Source organism: Panulirus ornatus, chromosome 43 (genome assembly GCF_036320965.1).
Source record: "Panulirus ornatus isolate Po-2019 chromosome 43, ASM3632096v1, whole genome shotgun sequence".
NCBI classification, from domain to species: domain Eukaryota; kingdom Metazoa; phylum Arthropoda; class Malacostraca; order Decapoda; family Palinuridae; genus Panulirus; species Panulirus ornatus.
In genome coordinates, this window is record NC_092266.1 from 33,572,747 (window position 1) to 33,592,519 (window position 19,773).

General features: G+C 44.8%; 1 protein-coding gene across 2 annotated transcripts in view; it reads right to left on the minus strand.

Moving 5' to 3' along the window:
• The window catches only part of Cad89D (cadherin 89D), a 77,610-nt gene that overhangs the window by 40,180 nt on the left and 17,657 nt on the right, over window positions 1–19,773 (minus strand). For both annotated transcript variants that reach the window (XM_071687568.1, XM_071687567.1), the window contains exons 3-7: window positions 15,545–15,619; window positions 8,258–8,394; window positions 7,596–7,730; window positions 1,187–1,289; window positions 6–208 (exon numbers count right to left, since the gene is read on the minus strand). In XM_071687568.1, the coding sequence (XP_071543669.1) occupies window positions 6–208; window positions 1,187–1,289; window positions 7,596–7,730; window positions 8,258–8,394; window positions 15,545–15,602 (636 nt within the window). In that variant the 5' untranslated portion in view covers window positions 15,603–15,619. The remainder of the gene's footprint in view (window positions 1–5; window positions 209–1,186; window positions 1,290–7,595; window positions 7,731–8,257; window positions 8,395–15,544; window positions 15,620–19,773) is intronic.

A 19,773-nucleotide genomic window follows, 5' to 3' on the forward strand; every position in this document is an offset into this window, starting at 1 on the left:
ATTACCTTAGCCACAACACCCAGGAGGAACATCTTTGGACCCGTATCATAATCAAGAGATCTGGCCAGGATGATGGATCCCCGCTTCCTGTCAGACATCTTGAAATAGTTTCCCTCATTGCCTGTCCGGAGCTCCAGCTCCACCTCGGAGTTGGCAGTGTTGGGTTTGTCCGCATCTGTCACTCGCACCTCAGGAAGGATGGTCAGACCTGGAAAGTTTTTGGAAACTATTTTACTTTGAGGGACTAATTACTGTTGACATATATAAACTTAAATTGAACTCAACCACCAAGTTATGAAGACACACAGTAAACCAGTATACTATACGTAAACCCACTGTTGTGCTATTTACGTAAACCCATTGCTGTGCTATTTACAGACACAAGTATATTCAAAGTGTCCGCCAATATCGTCGAGACATATCACAGGGGGATGCTTCCACTATTCTTTTTCTTTTGGAATCGATCGACCGTCACAGGACTTTTACTTAACAATGCTGCAGGACAACATAATGCTATGTATCTATGATCTATACTTGGATGACAATTCTTACTTTTAAATGGACGGTACGTCACATTACCACAACAAAGTGAGAAATTTCCTCAATGTTCTTCGGAAGATGGGGGGACGAAGGGGAAGTATGGAGGCTTCACCCCATCCCCTAACTTAACACCACCAGACTTTTACCAGTCGGGTACTCAAAACAACACTGTGTATACCTGGAAAACAAGGACACTGAAGGACCCGAAGCAACAACACTTAACGCGAGTTTCTGACTTCTGTAATGGGTCTCGAAAAGGCCCACCGTTTGAATTCCTTTGTAGATATCATACTTTTATTAACTAACATTCACATATGAACACAATATAAAAACGTGGTAAGAATTGCTTGCAAGTTACTTCCTAATTACAAGACTTTTGCCAAATATGTGCGTTCAACATTATAGCATACAGTTTTGCAAAACGTACCTTACTTCTCTGTTAGTCACGTTTATGAACATAAACTTGAGACACAAAAAATCAAATTTGGTTGAAAATTCCTTGTATGTAAACAAGCCAAAGATCTTACTTAAAATAACCATATATGATTCCACAGGGAACCCAACAATGTTATCTTGTAAATCTTAGGCTAAATCATTAGTACATAATGTATGTCTACAGCAAGACTGGCCATCAGGGAACACCTACCGACGGGGGTCAGCTCGTCAACGGTCACGGTGATGTTGGTGACCATGAAGAGTGGCGGATGGTCGTTGACGTCCTCCACGTACACCGTCACCTGCATCGCCACCTGGGGATCACCAGCAGCTACAGTCACAAGATAGTGAGGAGGATCCTGTTACTGTCTGTCTTACGGGAGACAGTTTTACACTCGTGTTACCCCGTCTCTTAATCTTATATCCATGTACCATGTCTTTATTCCTATATATATATATATATATATATATATATATATATATATATATATATATATATATATATATATATATATATATATATATAAAGTGCCCTTTTATCGACTTGCCCCGAGAGGGAATAAACATCTGGGTTGAATGTGAGCTGCCGCCGCGCCCAGGATTCGTCCCCGGGCGTGTATCATGGTCAGCAACGCCAACAACTAAATCAATGAAACCTGTTAATGTCAATGAAGAAATTAACAAAGCCAGCGCAAGGATACTCCACATGCTAGGAGAGCCTTCCGCTATCTATGCCCTACGAACATTTGATACGCTAATACTAATATCTAAAAGTGACATCATTAATGATGAATGAAAGTAAAGATCAAAGTTACTCATTCATTTACTTTCGGAATATACTTATACTGCGATAAAGTATTAATTAGACCCACACCGCACACATCAAGGAAACACGTATTGTATAGAACAAGTTGAAATATCGAGAAAAAAATTTCTGCATTGCTACCATTATCATACGAGGATAAAGATTTATTATGAATAAATTCATGACCAGTAGAATATCGTCACACGATTTCCCAACAATCACAATGTTGTACTTGATTGTGAAGTTCAGCGCCGCTAAACATTAACGATTGAGACGTTCGCTGTACAACCATGAGAGAAAGCACAGTTTCTGACTTATATTCTAACCTGAGAAGTGATCAATGTATTTCTTGTGATTGATAATCATAACATGATGATAGTTTTAATGATCATGGCGACTGATACGAGTAATGCCCAAATAACTGGTCATGCAGCCTGCTGTAAGCGTCGGCTCTGAAGATCAATATACTGTGAATTACATGGTTATGCATGTAACGGATCTTAACGGCTCATGCATACAGCAGATACTAATTAAGCGAACAGCATCATCTTCCTACAGCTCGACGGCTTCCTGCAGGCAGCGGAAGTCTGCTGCCCGGGACGCGGGCCGCCAAGCACGGCTGGACACGAGCGCCATTTTCACCAGCGTGAGCACGGAGCGGCCGCGCGGCCCGCCCGTACGTCACACACATTACTTCAAGACAGTGTCGGCTGCTTACTGTTAGTGTAATGTGTACTTCCTTATTACTTCCTGTTTGAGGCGGGCTAACATGGTGGTTGGCTGGACGGCCGGGTGTTGTGGCAAGACGGAAGTGATGTATGTATTCTGCCTCGTATGATGACAACAGTTACCTGCACGGTCGCTACACCACACATCACCAACATGTGTGTAACCGTGAAATAATATCATTCATTCGTTAAAGTAAACATTTAGCATATATCTACATATCATCGACGGAGGTTGTGGCTTTCTCCCGTAAGTTACAGAATCAATTGAAAACAAGTTTCCCGAGATCTGGTAAAGTTGATGGAGAGAAGATAAAATTTCAGTCAACTCAAATTTTTTTGTCAATTATCAATAATCATTGTGCCAGTGATTTTCTCAAGTTCAGTGGGGAAGCGACCTCCTTCCAGCATCGAACGAACACATGAGCGACTCGTTGTAGAACCCTTCCAGAAAAAAAGAAAAAGTTGAAGTACTTTCGTATATAACTTTCAGTCAACGCTCACCACAGCATTTCTTCCGTCATGACAGAATAATTAAATCAGTGAAAAAATGAACATGATAATTCAAGTTGTCATGGTGACAACGTGTGAAGGTTTCACGATCAAATCTAATGTTTTTATTCTAAAATTACTTTCACTTATGATTATCTTTTTATATATAATTTGAAGGAATAATACATTAAGAGAATGTTTTAAATATGTGAGGCTGTTTGAAAAACGAGAATGATTATTGACGTACTTACTGCTGTGTACCTTATGGTCTGTCTTATTAACTTCTTAATAATTAATGGTCATTAACCTTCATGACCACATTACATCTACCTAAACCATCTGGTGAAGGTCACACGACCCCATCATAACGGAATATGCTAACGGTTACCAACCCGCTGGTCGTTCTCCTCCCCATCCCTATACCAGGAGTGAAGTCTCCCTCGCGAGGGTGCATTATCGTCATGTTCAACGATAACACCAGGAAATTATCAGAAAGGGATATCATGGCAATTATATATATATATATATATATATATATATATATATATATATATATATATATATATATATATATATATATGACAAACATATATATATATATATATGTTTGTCACTGTATTATCTGAGCCAAGAAGGCCTCCGTCACCATGGTCAGGTGAGCCAATACATTCCAACATTCTCATAACAAACCACAACTCATTATCACGAGTAAAGTTTCTAAAAATATTCCGGTAATATGATGTTCATTTTTTCGAAGACTTGTGCGTCAGTAGTTTGTGGTTTATAGATACAAGTCAATACTTCTCACGTATGTTACGTTGTTGTAAAGAAAGTGCAATTATCCGTAATCAATATATATCTATATCAAGTAAAAATAGATATACAGTGCACGGTGGACACGTACAGTATACACTCCAGAATGAACAGGTAGGAACTGATGAGCAATTGTTCTGAGCCAAGCGTGGCCCAGTGAACACTGGAGGTATCATACCTCCCCCCCCCCCCGCCCCACCTGAAATCGCTCAGTACCAACAGTGTGTGGTTACCTGCACGTCTGGTCTTGTGACAGTCAGACATCGACCACTTCATGTTTTCCATCAATGGATCTAAAAGAACCTTCATGAAATTCTTTCGTTGTATGGGGAAAGACTAATGGGAGTTCGCGATCATTTTCATCACACATCTGGGAACTTCGTGAAAGTATCAACAAAACCCTAAGTTTCTGAGCTTCATGATATGAACCATTGCTTAACAATGATCCCTCATTCCTGGCGAAGTTGGGTGAGCTTCAGATAAACTCAATCACAGATCTTCAGGGCCAACGGATCAGCCCCTCTCCCTCCCTCTCTGCTAACAGCGGTGTCCACCACGGCTCTGTCCGGTCTCCAACTGTCTCCCTACTTTTTTGTCAATTTTTTCTTCTTCAACAACCAATTGTAGTCATACGTCGACTACTCAACATGACACTCGATTTTCTTTGACTCGATCTACGCCTCGTCTCGCCATCATAAATAGATTTGAACGGGATTTCTCAGTGGGAAGACACAAGGTAGTTCAATCTAACGCCTCTAAGATCAACTTCCTTTCTATTTATCTTTTCAAAATGTTCTCATGTTTCCTTTTTCATTTTATGGCACCATAATTCCACCACTTAACACAATCAACACACCTGGAACGACCGGAACATACAACCTAACTTGGACCCCCCCTTCCCTCCCTCCCGCAACATTACTCAAATACCGAAGTCTATTTCGAAGAAGACAGTCCTGTTCAGATGCCACAAATTCTTTTCTTCTAAACAGTTCATCATCTAAAAGACTGATCCGTCCATGTTTATGATAACATTCTCACAACCGTGGAGGTTAGAACTCTACATAATAATCATGTTGAGTTCAAGGTTATCCCATTTATCAGCCCTTTCAGTATGACCTCAACACTTGACCAACTTGCCCTACATCGCAGTGTTGGTTCACTTTCCCTCTTATACAGATATCAATTTGGTTTAAGCTCCCGAGAGCTGGTTGCTAGTGTGTCGCCGCCATTAGCTCGAGCACACAATACTCGGCCAGCTACTGTCGTCTCTGGTAAGTCCAGGTTGGTCGTTGTGACGTCCACATCTTTACTGGACGAAACTTTGGAACTATTAACTGTTCACGTCCTTCCCCACAACAACGACCCGTCGCTTTGTAAACGTCAAGTTCTCATATGTAAAAACTCTCAGGTCAGCTTTCTTCTTTTCCACTCATTTCTTTTAGTTTTAATTAATAGTTCACCTCAAGCCTGGAGCAGATGATGACCAGGGCCAGTGACCCCAGTACCATGCTACAGCAGTGTGTTCTGCGCTGATCTCTGCGTCGTTCATGTGAGGCAAACCTCAGCCGCATGAAACAGTCATGAGTCATGATCGTGCAAGCTTAATGTGTTAAAGGTCCAAGCAGCCAGGTTGTGCCTTCATGAATAATTCAAAAAGCGACAAGACAATAGGTATCTAATGGAACCCATTGGTGAGGACTCCACCAACACGCCACATGACGGCCCTTTACCCCCTCCGCCACTCCCACCCACCCTCACCTAATGGTGTCACACGCATGACCATTCTGAGCTGATGTTTTAAGGGAAAATAAACAAATCAGTTGAGGTCTTAGCTGGGCCATGGGTAGCCACCATATCTTACAGGGGGGAATGGGACCAAATGAAGACAACGATAACCTCTATAATATTGTCCACTATAATACTGTCCACTAAAATATTGTCCACTATAATACTGTCCACTACTTACAATATTATCTATGGTTTAGTTATTTACTTTGTTAACGTTATCAAATATCATCTTCCTTCCTCCGGGCCTCGGGGACTCCACCCTGGTTCCCCCGGCCTGACCTGTCAGCCATAACCCGCCACAACACACGTAGCCACAACACAATACTAACACTCCACGAGGACGTTACGTCCGGGAACTGCCAGCTCAAACGGTCGACCGTTCAAGTCAACAACCAATTCCCGGTCCTCAGTTTGTGGCAACGAATTGTGTTAGCTCTATTGTCTGACTGAGGAACTCGAGAGAAAACGAGAAACATTAGCGATTGAAGGGCAGATCCAGGAGGGAGGGGTGGGGGAGGGGGAAAGAATTGATCACGTCTACTTTTATAAGTGTCACGGTTCTCATACTTATGTACTTATACTCTTGTAAAGTCTAGGAAGGGAGGAGCGTGAGGATTTCTCCTGGTGAAATCCTATACACTGTAGTTTCCCCAGGGTAATACAACCTCGTGCTACCCACTGTGTGACACCCCTCGACTGTAACCCACTGGGAAGATTGTACAAGTTGGCTACACCTCTGAGTCAGGTGGAACACGGGTGCCACGTGGATGATCCATACATCAACTTTTTCAAAAGAAAATTAAAACCCGTGGATGTTACTTGTGAAGCCGCTTAAATGTAGCAGTTTACTGAGCAGGTCCTGCTGAGTGAGCGAAGGTTAGAAGTGAGCGACACAGCCAAGGGAAGCTAGTGAGTTGCTAAAAGATCTACTTTACTGCGTCGTGGAACATATAGGCAGGTGAGGTGGTGACGTGCTGCTGACATTCTGTTGACGTGCGAGACTCTGGATATGCCAAAACTTTTCGAGTGGGGACATGATCCCTTCCTCAGGACGTTAACTTTATACAGACTTCCACTTGGAAGGCCTCCTTCCTTCCCTTGTAAACACCTCCATATGGTTGTGACGTGGTTCAACTGCTTGTTAGGCAGCTCAACTTGTTAACCACATACGTGTGGAAGGCCTGGTCAGCCACACGTGTAGAACACACCTACACAAGGTACTTTAGTAAGCCATTAATAAGAAAACGTGAGGAAGGAGTTGGAGGAGGATCCCGGGATCACTTGCTGGCGGGAGTTAAAGTCCCAAGGGGACGAGTTGGGATCAGGGGGAGGGAATGGTGGAAGGGGGGGGGGGGGTAAGGAGGGAGTGAGGGAGTATGGGGGAGGGAGTGAGTGTACCATCGGGTGTCTGGACTCCCCCCTCCCCCCCCACCATGTAAGGGGGGTGGGATAAGTGATGTTAGTCACTCAAAATACACGACAAATTGAACTTTTGGAAATGCAGGAACTGAAGTGAACACACATGGGATCATCAGCATACTAAAATGTGATAGAAAATCAAATAAATTTTTTCTATGAGAAAAGACGAGAGTTGATAGAAGGAAAGATATTCCTGTTTAACGGAAGAAATGAGATGATGAAGGAAGAGGTAGAACAAACGATAATTAATTAATCGTACCTAATCATCAAGTGGAATTCAAAGAGTCAGATGTAAATGAGTGCCACTTGTGGTCTGCCTCAGGGGTCAGGGGGCGGGAGGGTAGGCCCAAGGCTTCATACATCTGATAGTAAGTCTGTATCATGATCCTCCCGTGTTTGCATCGTCCACGTTACTCCCAGCAGACGAGGCCCACCAGGGGGAGCAGCCAGGCACGTACCTGGTGGGTTCCCACTACAAGGGTTCACCTGGTACTTACCTGGTTATTACCACCTGCGGTAAAGGTCCCTCCCTAGTACCTACCTGTTGTTCCCACAACAAGGTTTCACCTGGTACCTACTTGATTGTCACCACAGGTGAGGGCCAGCTTGGTGACAGGTGAGGTGCTCAACATGAGGGGCTGGAGAGGTGCCCCTACAACAACATGACCTTGACCAGCAGGTCCCTCCGCCACACGAAACAACCCGGCCGAATCCTGCAACGGAACAAGGAACTCTTACTTAGGGTTGCCCTTAAAGTACCCAGCTGGAAACCTTCAAGTGAGTGGTTCAGTAAGTGCTTCAACACACTTGAAAATCTGATGCTTTTATGAAGTTGTTTGATCTACTCTACATTTATCATTGTTCATTCTTGCATTTCTTGGTTCGTTTAGAAACAAGAAAAGTTAGCGTTGTCACCTGAAGTCTGAGGACAAGATATGTGCATGTTCATGTGACTACATGGAGTACTGTACACTGTGTACATATATGTTATATAGTAAGAGAGGTGGGGAAGGAGAGGGAACAAACTGGAATGGAAAGGGAAAGAAAGAGGGAGGGAGAGAAAGTGAGAGACATGACACACAAAAGGAGTTAAAGAGAGAGTTACTCACGTGAGATTCTGAAGGGCCAGATGAATACGGTGAGAAGAGAGAGAGAGAGAGAGAGAGAGAGAGAGAGAGAGAGAGAGAGAGAGAGAGAGAGAGAGAGAGAGAGAGAGAGAGAGAGAGAGAGAGAGACTCACCTGAGATAGTGGCTGGAGTACCAGGAGTGCTGGATGGGTCATGTTGATGGTGAGTACAGAGTGGCCGACAGGGGCGTCCTCCCTCACGCGGACGAACCGACGCATTTCCTCCCCGACGCCCCACTCACAGCTCAACCCTGTTGAGACCCACCACAAGACTCATCAATATTCATGAATAATATCAAACACCACTTACCACAACATGCGACTATACTCTTTGTCACAGAGAACCAGAACCATACAGTCCCGGAAGCACTCTAAGGAAGAGGCGAGGAAAGCCTTGCATGCAATCGTGAGTGTGTTGCAAACAATCTGCTCTGAGTGGGTGTGAGGCGGCCGCTGCTTTTCCACTGTCGTCAACACGTCAGTCACGATCATAAGGAGTAATATCAATCACGCCACAAACGTCAGCAGATCCGTCATGATCGCAAAGACTAATATTAATCAGAGAGAACATCGTGAGCCGACTCTCTCCTGGATTAATGTGTCTGCGTTCACGTGATCACACTGTACATGTTTCCACTGGAGGTGGTCTGCCGTGCGTCTCTGGCTGCTTGTCTGCTTGCTTTAGTGTTTCCCTCTTATCTGCTCATCATCTGATCTGCTCATCATCTGCAGGCATACTGCCTCAGATCACAACTTCTCTGTATTCGCTTCATCTTTCAAAAGATGCGATTGTCTATTGATCCTGGATTCCTGCTTGCCTGTCTGTCTGCCTCCAAGCCCACCTGTCCACACAGAAATCCTCGAGCAGCAGACGGACCTGGAAGCAAACCCGCTGGATGGGTGAGAGGTGGAGGTCCTCTCTCTGGCCCCTTGTGGAGAGAGAAGCCTGTCTCTAGTTCCAAGAGGGAGGGGGAGGGTCAAGCAATCCCCTGCTTGCGTGGTGTGTACACTACCCCCCCCCCCACACACACACACACACACACACACATCTCTCAAGCAGAAAGTGGCAGGGTGATCACGTCTTCCTCCCCAGGCCGTCTTTACCATTACACCAGATATCATCTCACTAGCTTTCTCCCCAGTCGGTGACCATGACAAGCACGGCCCTGGAGAGGAATTGCTTGTGTGTGTGACATCTTGTGCTTGTGGTCGTCTGTGGTGCTTGTGTGTGTGTGACACCTTGTGCTTGTGGTCGTCTGTGGTGCTTGTGTGTGTGACACCTTGTGCTTGTGGTCGTCTGTGGTGCTTGTGTGTGTGACACCTTGTGCTTGTGGTCGTCTGTGGTGCTTGTGTGTGTGACACCTTGTGCTTGTGGTCGTCTGTGGTGCTTGTGGTGACGGCGAGGTTCGTGTAGGACTTTATGATCTGCTCTGATCCTGCAGAGGGACCTCATTCTCCCCCGAGTCCTTCACTCCTACAGCAGCAGCAGCAATGTTCCAGGGCTGCAGTGCGCTGGATAGTGGGGAGTTCCTTAATCCCAGACACTGGTAAACCCAGCTCATCTGTGGTGACACAAGCGTGAGAACCAAGGTCATCTGTCGTGACCTAAGGGTAACGATCGGGATCAGTCATGACCTGAGCGTGAGGACAGAGAACATCTGTGGTGACCTCAGGGTGAGGACCGAGGTCAAAAACCGGAACCTCAGGGTGTATCTGTGCAACATGTATCTGTAGTGACACGAGAGAGAGAATAATGGAACAATATAAGCAGTTGTGGTTCTGGTCACTGGTGCCTTACAGATCATGGCATCTCTCTCTCTCTCTCTCTCTCTCTCTCTCTCTCTCTCTCTCTCTCCAGCCATCATCATAACCCCCCACCCCCGCTCTTTCATTGGTTTCAGGAAATAAGTCAACGAAATCAAACTTGAACAAGTTACTGACTGCCCCAGTACCAACATGGCCAAGCACGGGCTTTACGACATCCATTCAGACCGTCAATCCAGGCTTCAACATTGTCCACTCGAAGCAACAATGATCTGTCAGTCTATATATACTTCTGACGACCAGCCACAGGTCTGTTAGAACCTGTCAGAGCGCCAATCAGGAGTGTACAGTCAACCCAGGTCGACAGTCCGTTACCTGTCAACCTCAGCTTCAACCAATGATCATAACCTGTGCTCACACACGTCACTCTGAAGTCTTTTAACCTAAAACCAGAGGAGTCATCAGACGCGCACCAGATGTCCCATCCTCTTAATTACAGACATGTGTATGTGGGGTGTTGCCCCTCGCCTCACAGCTGCCGAGGACCAAGTATCTCATTTCGTACAAATTCTCTGTCTATATATATTAGTTGATGACTCACTCTTTTATTCCTTTAATCTACACACCACAATATCTAAGCTACTAACTGTAGCCTGTGTAACGTAGACAATAAGTTTCACTGCTGCTCTACGTAGTCTACTTCACGTAGGAACGTTATAGTGTAGACGTTTCCGGGTGACATGGCGCGAACTCTCGGCTTAAGCTGTGTTATTATAGTCATTATGAAGATCACCGTTACCATAACACATCGATGTTACCGAACATCACACATAGTCTCAACTTGTAGTTCGCGAGCGGGGAATAAAGTTACCATATTTTGGAAACTTACGTTTAACGTACTCAAATGTTTACGTTTTGATACTGAACGTCTACATGGTCGTACTTCAGAGTGTACACTGTTTCCCTTCCACTACGTCTTTCTGCTGAGGGCGTCAGGCGATCATGATGAAACGTAATCGTCACAGACGGAACGGTCACGTCACGGTGCTGGAGAAGACCGAGCGTCAATACCATCAGTGAGCCATACGTACCTTATTGGTTCAGTTCATCGTAGTAATAAGAATATGAAGTAAATCCCCTGAGCACACTAGCTAGCTTCTTGGGTATGATGACATGACCTTTGAAATAACCCTTCAAAGTCAGGTCAGAGGTCACGTCATCATACCCAAGGGTTGTACCGTCGTATTGTCAAGAAAAAAACAACTTAACGATTCAGGTCGTCCACCAGGAAAAGAGAGACATCACAGAGTTGCTGATGACGGGTTCTGAACCTCGGGTCTGTGTGGCAATATTCTGGATGCGCTCCCGAACACACACACACACACACACACACACAGAGGAAAGGAAGCTTACACTAGTGGGGCTTCTTCCCATGGACTTAGTCTCTATCGTGGTGTGTATATGGGCATCCAGCCCACACCCAAACACAGGTGAACATACACCTGTACATATACACCTAACACAACTGTCACAACCAGTCCAGCTGAATGTCTGTCTTTACCTTCTATTGACTCCTAGATGGTTACCCTCATTACCAAAACTGTAGAAAGAGTTTAAAACATACATCTTCCACTAACACAGCACTGCAGGTAATTTCACGGACATTATCCCACTAAAACAACTCTAAAACATCGCTAAACATCCATTCCTTCCTGCTCGGCAACATAATGAAGCAGGGCCGTTGGCCGCTCCTGCCGCAAGTATCGTTATTGACAACCACAACAAAGACAATCAGGATGCGGAAGTGCGAGTGTCTGGCATATCAAAGTGTCAAGGAAACAGACTCACTGGCCACATAAGGCTATCAAAGGTAAAGTGTAAAAAATAAATCGATCCCTTAAAATCCCGAGAAAAATTTGACGTGAAAGTGAATACGCAGGACGGCGAGTGCTAGGCTACACAATGGTTTGTATCACCTCCCGTCATGTTATGAACAAAAGCTGGCAACAAGAGCACCAGAGCGATCAAACACTATACACACACCACTTACAAAAGCCTTCACTACAATCAGGTAGTAAATAAGAGCTGGGTGCTGATCACTCTAGCGGTCCAGGTAACGCCATTCAGAACCGCTGGTGCGTCCATGGAAGCTGAATAGCACTTCACTTTCCCTTCGAATCTCTCACATCAGAACAAATGAGGTTAGTGAAAGTTTCCACAAGTGAGAAGAAAAATTCAAACGTGTGAGGAAAAAACACAACCTCGCAAAAAGGTCTTAAAGAGTAAAGGAAACAGTGTGTCAGGAAGGATCTCGTGTCATGAAGTTCACCAAGCGGAAAAGGATGGACAAAGTGGCCAACGCCTCGATATCTGATGAAATCTCATGTATAACTATCAAACAATATACTGACTAAATATATCTACGGTTCAATCTCACCTTCAAACTTATATCTACTTGATACGACGTACCAAAAAACTAGCGTTCATGTACTTCATCATATGTACGATAACTTAGCCTAGCCTACGCTAATTTGAGTCCCCCACAGACAATAAACCAACCTAGGCTACGCTTCAACGGCAGGAAAGAGTTTCTCGCTAAGCATGAACTGAGGCCGCTTAATTAGAGCGATGGGTTCAGGAGTACCAGTGAGGCGTGCCCTTCACCACGTCTGCCAGAGGTGCGCCCTTCACTTGGTCTACCAGTAAGGCGCGCCCTTCTCAAGGAATGCTGGAGAGACGCGCTATCGGACTGACGATAAGGCGGGAGCCAACCTCTTAACATGCCATCATTTGGAAGCCTTGTATATCGTCGTATTATATAAAGTATCTTACCTCAAGCCTGATAACGTCTGAGACGATTTATAGCAAAATTCTTAAACTTGAAAAGATTTTCATCAATTACACCAAGCCCACCCTCTCATACAAATGATAGTGTGCATAATAATATTTCATCTTTCATTCATCTTACAGTTCAAATATTCTTTACACAATGTTCAGTACGATAAATTGCAAAATTTCATCAGCCCTCATAAAATCTAACAATGTTTATCCCATACTTTTGCATCAATAAAGGACAATGTAATGGATCACTTGGTACGCGGTGACTCAACGTGGCGGCAAAGCGCCAAGATTTAAATACCCAAGCGTCGCGCCAAGATTTAAATACCCAAGCGTCGCCTCAAGATATTTAATAAATACTCAAGCGTCGCGCCAAGATTTAAATACCCAAGCGTCGCGCCAAGATTTAAATACCCAAGCGTCGTTCCAAGATTTAAATACCCAAGCGTCGCGCCAAGATATAAATACCCAAGCGTCGCGCCAAGATTTAAATATCCAAGCGTCGCGCCAAGATTTAAATACCCAAGCGTCGCTCCATAATTTAAATACCCAAGCGTCGCGCCAAGATTTAAATACCCAAGCGTCGCACCAAGATATAAATACCCAAGCGTCACGACAACATTTAAATACCTAAATGTCGCGACACAGTTAAATACCCAAGCGTCGTGACAAGATTTAAATACCCAAGCGTCGCGACAAGATTTAAATACCCAAGCGTCGCGACAAGATTTAAATACCCAAGCGTCGCGCCAAGATTTAAATACCCAAGCGTCGCTCCATAATTTAAATACCCAAGCGTCGCGCCAAGATTTAAATACCCAAGCGTCGCACCAAGATATAAATACCCAAGCGTCACGACAACATTTAAATACCTAAATGTCGCGACACAGTTAAATACCCAAGCGTCGCGACAAGATTTAAATACCCAAGCGTCGCGACAAGATTTAAATACCCAAGCGTCGCGACAAGATTTAAATACCCCAAGCGTCGCGACAAGATTTAAATACCCAAGCGTCGCGACAAGATTTAAATACCCAAGCGTCTCGCCATGATTTAAAAATCCAAACGTCGCCTCCCGCCAAGATTTAAATACCCAAACGTCGCCTCCCGCCAAGATTTACATACTCAAGCGTCCCGCCAAGATTTCAATACCCAAGCTTCCCGCCAAGGTTTAAATACCCAAACGTCGCCTCCCGCCAAGATTTAAATACCCAAGCGCCACAAGATTTAAATATCCAAAGGTCGCGACAAATTCAAATACCCAAACGTCGCGCCAAGATATAAATACCCAAGCGTCGCGCCAAGATATAGATACCCAAGCGTCGCGACAAGATTTAAATACCCAAGCGTCCCGCCATGATTTAAATACCCAAACGTTGCGTCCCGCCAAGATTTAAATACCCAAGCGTCGCTTCCAGCCAAGATTTAAATACTCAAGCGTCCCGCCAAGATTTAAATACCTAATCGTCGCACCAAGATTTAAATACCCAAACGTCGCGCCAAGATTTAAATACCCAAGCGTCGCGCCAAGATTTAAATACCCAAACGTCGCGACAAGATTTAAATACCCAAACGTCGCGACAAGATTTAAATACCCAAGCGTCGCTCCAAGATCTAAATACCCAAGCGTCCCGCCATGATTTAAATACCCAAGCGTTGCGTCTCGCCAAGATTTGAATACCCAAACGTCGCCTCCCGCCAATATTCAAATACTCAAGCGTCCCGCCAAGATTTAAATACCCAAGCTTCCCGCCAAGGTTTAAATACCCAAACGTCGCCTCCCGCCAAGATTTGAATACTTAAGTGTCACGACAAGATTTAAATACCCAAACGTCGCGACAAATTTAAATACCCAAGCGTCGCGACAAGATAGAAATACCCTAGCTTCGCGCCAAGGTTTAAATACCCAAACGTCGCCTCCCCCCAAGATTTAAATACCAAAGCGTCCCGCCAAGATTTAAATACCTAAGCTTCACACCAAGGTTTAAATAACCAAGCGTCGTGCCAAGATCTAAATACACAAGCGTCCCGACAAGATTTAAATACCTAAGCTTCGTGCCAAGATTTAAATACCCAAGGGTCCCGCTAAGATTTAATTACCCAAGCGTCGCGCCAAAATACAAATATCACAACGTTGCCCCCAAGGTTTAGATATTCAAGCCGCGCAAAGAGTCGCCTTATGATTTTAGTACCCAGACATCACATCCTTGTCTCGACACTTGGTATATATAATACCCGAGCGTCAAGACAAGGATTAAGTGACCAAGCGTCGAGAATTGTCAATATTTACACACTTGAGTGTCGCGCCATGATGGTTCTGCTACGGTTTAAACGTGTACAACGCGTTAGACTTGAATCTGGCTCTTCAAATGGCTTTATTTTTCTCAACATTCTAAGTTTTGTTTGAATGAGGAAACTTTTGAAAGGGGTTAAGACTAAGTAGGATTAAATTCCCTCGGCACGGGATGGGAAACGCGTTGAACGTGGCGGTTCCTGACTGTCATGTCTCCGTCAGTCGATAACCAGGTCAGCAGGAGCCAGGGAGCCTCACAGGTCAGGTGGCTCAGGCCGGGTACAGCCAATCTAAGCCACGGGAGCCGCTGAGCGTGGGCTGGGAAGGACACACATGTTCTCACGTTTCTTACGTTTCTACATTCATGGAAAACGACAATTCTGTTCATAATTTACTTTCACTAAAATCATAAATGTATAATGGCAGTCTTACCCATGGAAATATACAATATGTGAATATATAACAAGATTGGCGGAACAAACAACCAATTAGAGATGGGTACTAACCTGATTGGACGACGGCCAGGAGCAAGAGCAGCGCCGCTCTGGTGGTGTGCGACGTCATCACTGCCACGGGTGAGCCTAGGGTTAGAAGTCAAGAATATTACAACTGACAACAACAAGATATCACCATGATGCACTTCATTATCACCATGATGCACTTCATTATCACCATGATGCACTTCATTATCACCATGATGCACTTCATTATCAAATTAGGAAAAAAAAAATGGTATTAAGGGAATCTGTGGATCTTGTAAAGCACTTAAACCTGATGGTTAAGTTGGGGTTTTAGGATGAAAAAGGTAAATTCGTCTTCTTTTGGCTGAGGAAACCTAAGGTTGAGGGCTCTGCTGACCTTGCCGTGGCAGGCCGGGTAGAAAGCTTAGGTCAGTCAAGAGCAGTGAGCCACACAGGTCTTACACGTTTAATGAACTGCAACAGATAAAGTCCAGCAAGTTGATAAGGCAGTACGCGGTTGAGGTCTTCAAATTACGAAACTACTGATGGTCTCTGGAACTTATGGTGTCTGTTTAAGCTCAATTAAACATAAAACTTTCACATAAAATGTTGTGGATCTGGATGAGGGCAGTGGATCATCACTCATGAGAGAGTGTGGTCTTGTTGACTGTAGTAGTGAGGAGAGACGGTCAGTCTTGGACCCAGCGGGACATCTCCACTGTTGGAGGCAAGTAATGTTCACTAACCATGACAGACAACAAACCTCACGTGAGAACCCACTTCTTACTGACACCTGACACCTTGAACATTCTTGTTGCCAACATTCGAGTCATATTCCATGTCCAATAAATTACTGAACCTCGAATATTTCTCAATATCTAGTGGGGAAACAGTGAATATATATATATATATATATATATATATATATATATATATATATATATATATATATATATATATATATATATATATATTCTTTCTTTCATACTATTTGCCATTTCCCGCGATAGCGAGGTAGTGTTAAGAACAGAGGACTGGGTCATTGAGGGAATATCCTCACCTGGCCCTCTTCTCTGTTCCTTCTTTTGGGGAAAAAAAAAAAAATATATATATATATATATATATATATATATATATATATATATATATATATATATATATATATATATATATATATATATATATCCCTGGGGATAGGGGATTAAGAATACTTCCCACGTATTCCCTGCGTGTCGTAGAAGGCGACTAAAAGGGGAGGGAGCGGGGGGCTGGAAATCCTCCCCTCTCGTTTTTTTTTTTTTTTTTCCAAAAGAAGGAACAGAGAATTGGGCCAGGTGAGGGTATTCCCTCAAAGGCCCAGTCCTCTGTTCTTAACGCTACCTCGCTAATGCGGGAAATGGCGAATAGTTTGAAAGAAAAGATATATATATATATATATATATATCTAGATTCGTTAACATTAAAGAAAAATCTGTTCCTCATTTAGCAATAACGATTTGTTTGAAGTATTGTGTCGATATTTTATTGTATAATGTAATAAACTTACGAAAGTTTTCATTCAATTCAGGAACAATACTTTGAATGAGTGGACGAGTAGAAACGAACAAATACATGCACTAATGAGAGAGAGAGAGAGAGAGAGAGAGAGAGAGAGAGAGAGAGAGAGAGAGAGAGAGAGAGAGAGAGAGAGAGAGAGAGAGAGAGAGAAAGAAAGAATTGAGAAGAGAGATATAAGAGCGTATGTGAAGGAGTAATGATGAATGATGTTGTAGGAGAGGAAGAAACACACACACACACACACACACACACACACACACACACACACACACACACACACACACACAAACACACACACACACACACACAAACACACACACACACACACATACACACACACACACACACACACACACACACACACACACTTCCCGATGTTCTATAGAACGTTCACATGTGAAAGTGTAAATATACAAACATGACTGCTTAAACACGCTCCAGCACGTGCGTACCCTCATACGTGTTACTCTCTCTCTCTCTCTCTCTCTCTCTCTCTCTCTCTCTCTCTCTCTCTCTCTCTCTCTCTCTCTCTCTCTCTCTCCTACACTCCCCCACTACGTCGCGCCCCAGCTACCCTGCCCCGGATGACCATTTTTTTCCTGATCATGTGTCCGGACAGGAGGGGAAAAGGAGGTTGTGTGTGGCCAGGTCGCCCCAGTCTTCCAGCCCAGGAGGCGGCCGTCCATACTGATGCACATTCCTGGGGTGTTTGTGCTCCTGCTGCCATCTTAGTCGACAGTTCTTTATGTTCTCGCGAACATTGATTGTGGTACCCCCACAACTAATTTCCCCTCCACCCTAATGTTTCTCCTCTCCCTGACCTGTGACCCTCACCCCCCCCCCCCCCGCCCTTCTATATTCCCTCTACCATGAGCTCCCTGTAACTGTTTCCTTGAGCTCCCTCGTCCACTCCCTTATTCTAGCACTTCTTCATTCACTTCCTTATCCTTAAGCTCCCTTAACCACTCCCTTTGCATTGAGCACCCTTATAACTCCCTTCCTATGTGCGCCCCTTCTATTTAAGCTTCCTTAGCCACTCCCGTTTCCTTGAGCTCCCTTGGTCACTCCTTCTCTTTGCTCACTCCGGCCCCCAACCACACTCACCTTACCCCCCCCCCCCCGCCTCTCCCCACTCACTTCGGCCCTCGGCCACACTCTCACAGAGGGAGAGGGGAGAATACGGTAATGGCTCATAAAAGGTAATTACTGCTATTGATTGGTAACGGTTGAGGCCACGTGGTGTGTGTGTGTGTGTGTGTGTGTGTGTGTGTGTGTGTGTGTGTGTGTGTGTGTTTTACTCATGTTTATATTATTTCAGATTCTTACCTACAATCCCTGCACCAATCACCGTCCAGCAACAACCTCAATCACTACGATCCTTGCACCAACCACCGTCAAACAGCGCTACCAATTTCAGAATTACTGACATCTTTCTGCCGATATCGTACACACACACACACACACACACACACACACACACACACACACACACACACACACACATCTTTCTTTCAAACTATTCGCTATTTCCCGCATCAGCGAGGTAGCATTAAGAACAGAGGACTGGGCCTCTGAGGAAACATCCTCACCTGGCCCCCTTCTCTGTTCCTTCCTTTGGAAAATTAAAATTTGGTTCCTGTACTGCAGGAAGCTGCCGTACAGGAACCAAGAAGAACAATATTTCTGGCGGGAAATTCCTCCCGCCACCACAGAGGCAAGTCATGTATTTAGCGGGCAATCGCCCCGCCCCGCCCCGCCCGCCCCGGGGTGGGAATATATGAGCCAGTCTCGCCCCGGGGTCGCCGATCCCCTCACCAATATAATTAAGCGCATTACTTCCGCCAGAAGGAAGGAACAGTAGTTATTAATGAGCATAACTAACGAACGATCACACTTGAGGACACGAATCATTCCCTAGCGAGCGTCTCTACTGGGGACGAGCAGGCTCGGAACGAGCAGGCTGGGGACGAGCAGGCTGAGGACGAGCAGGCTGAGGACGAGCAGGCTGGGGACGAGCAGGCTGAGGACGAGCAGGCTGGGGACGAGCAGGCTGAGGACGAGCAGGCTGGGGACGAGCAGGCTGAGGACGAGCAGGCTGAGGATGAGCAGGCTGAGGACGAGCAGGCAAGTATGAATTTATAATATTTCTGACCAGGGAAATACGCCACTCAACCACAACGCTTCTTCTTTTTCTCATGAAACCATAGCCAATAATCATAGTTTAGTACACCACAACATGTTAACATGATCTTGTAAGTTACGGATGATTGAAAATGTATCAACCTCATCAATGATTACATCCTATATCATGTTTTCTGAAACGACGAATAAACCTAACACTAACATGAGAAAACGTTTTGCGTAAGACCGTTAACAACACCAGGAGGGCAGCCGCCAGGCCAACAAGGTTAGGTCTGGCGGGAACATGACAGTGCGGGGGGAGGGGGGGGTGGTGGTGGGGGGGGGGTTAATGACTCAGCTGGGGGTTGATGACTGACAGTTGAGGGGAAAGACTTTTTGTTTTTGTCGTGTATCGAATGCCGTGTTGAGCGTCTGGTGCATACATACAGGAGGACGACTGTGGCATACCTCGCCTCCAGCCTGATCCTCCGTCATCACTGCAGTGCATGACAGACGCCACATTATATATCTACCTTCATCTGTTGGTCTGTGTGTCACGTACTGGAAATCTTGCACAGGTCGCCCGGCCGAGGGGA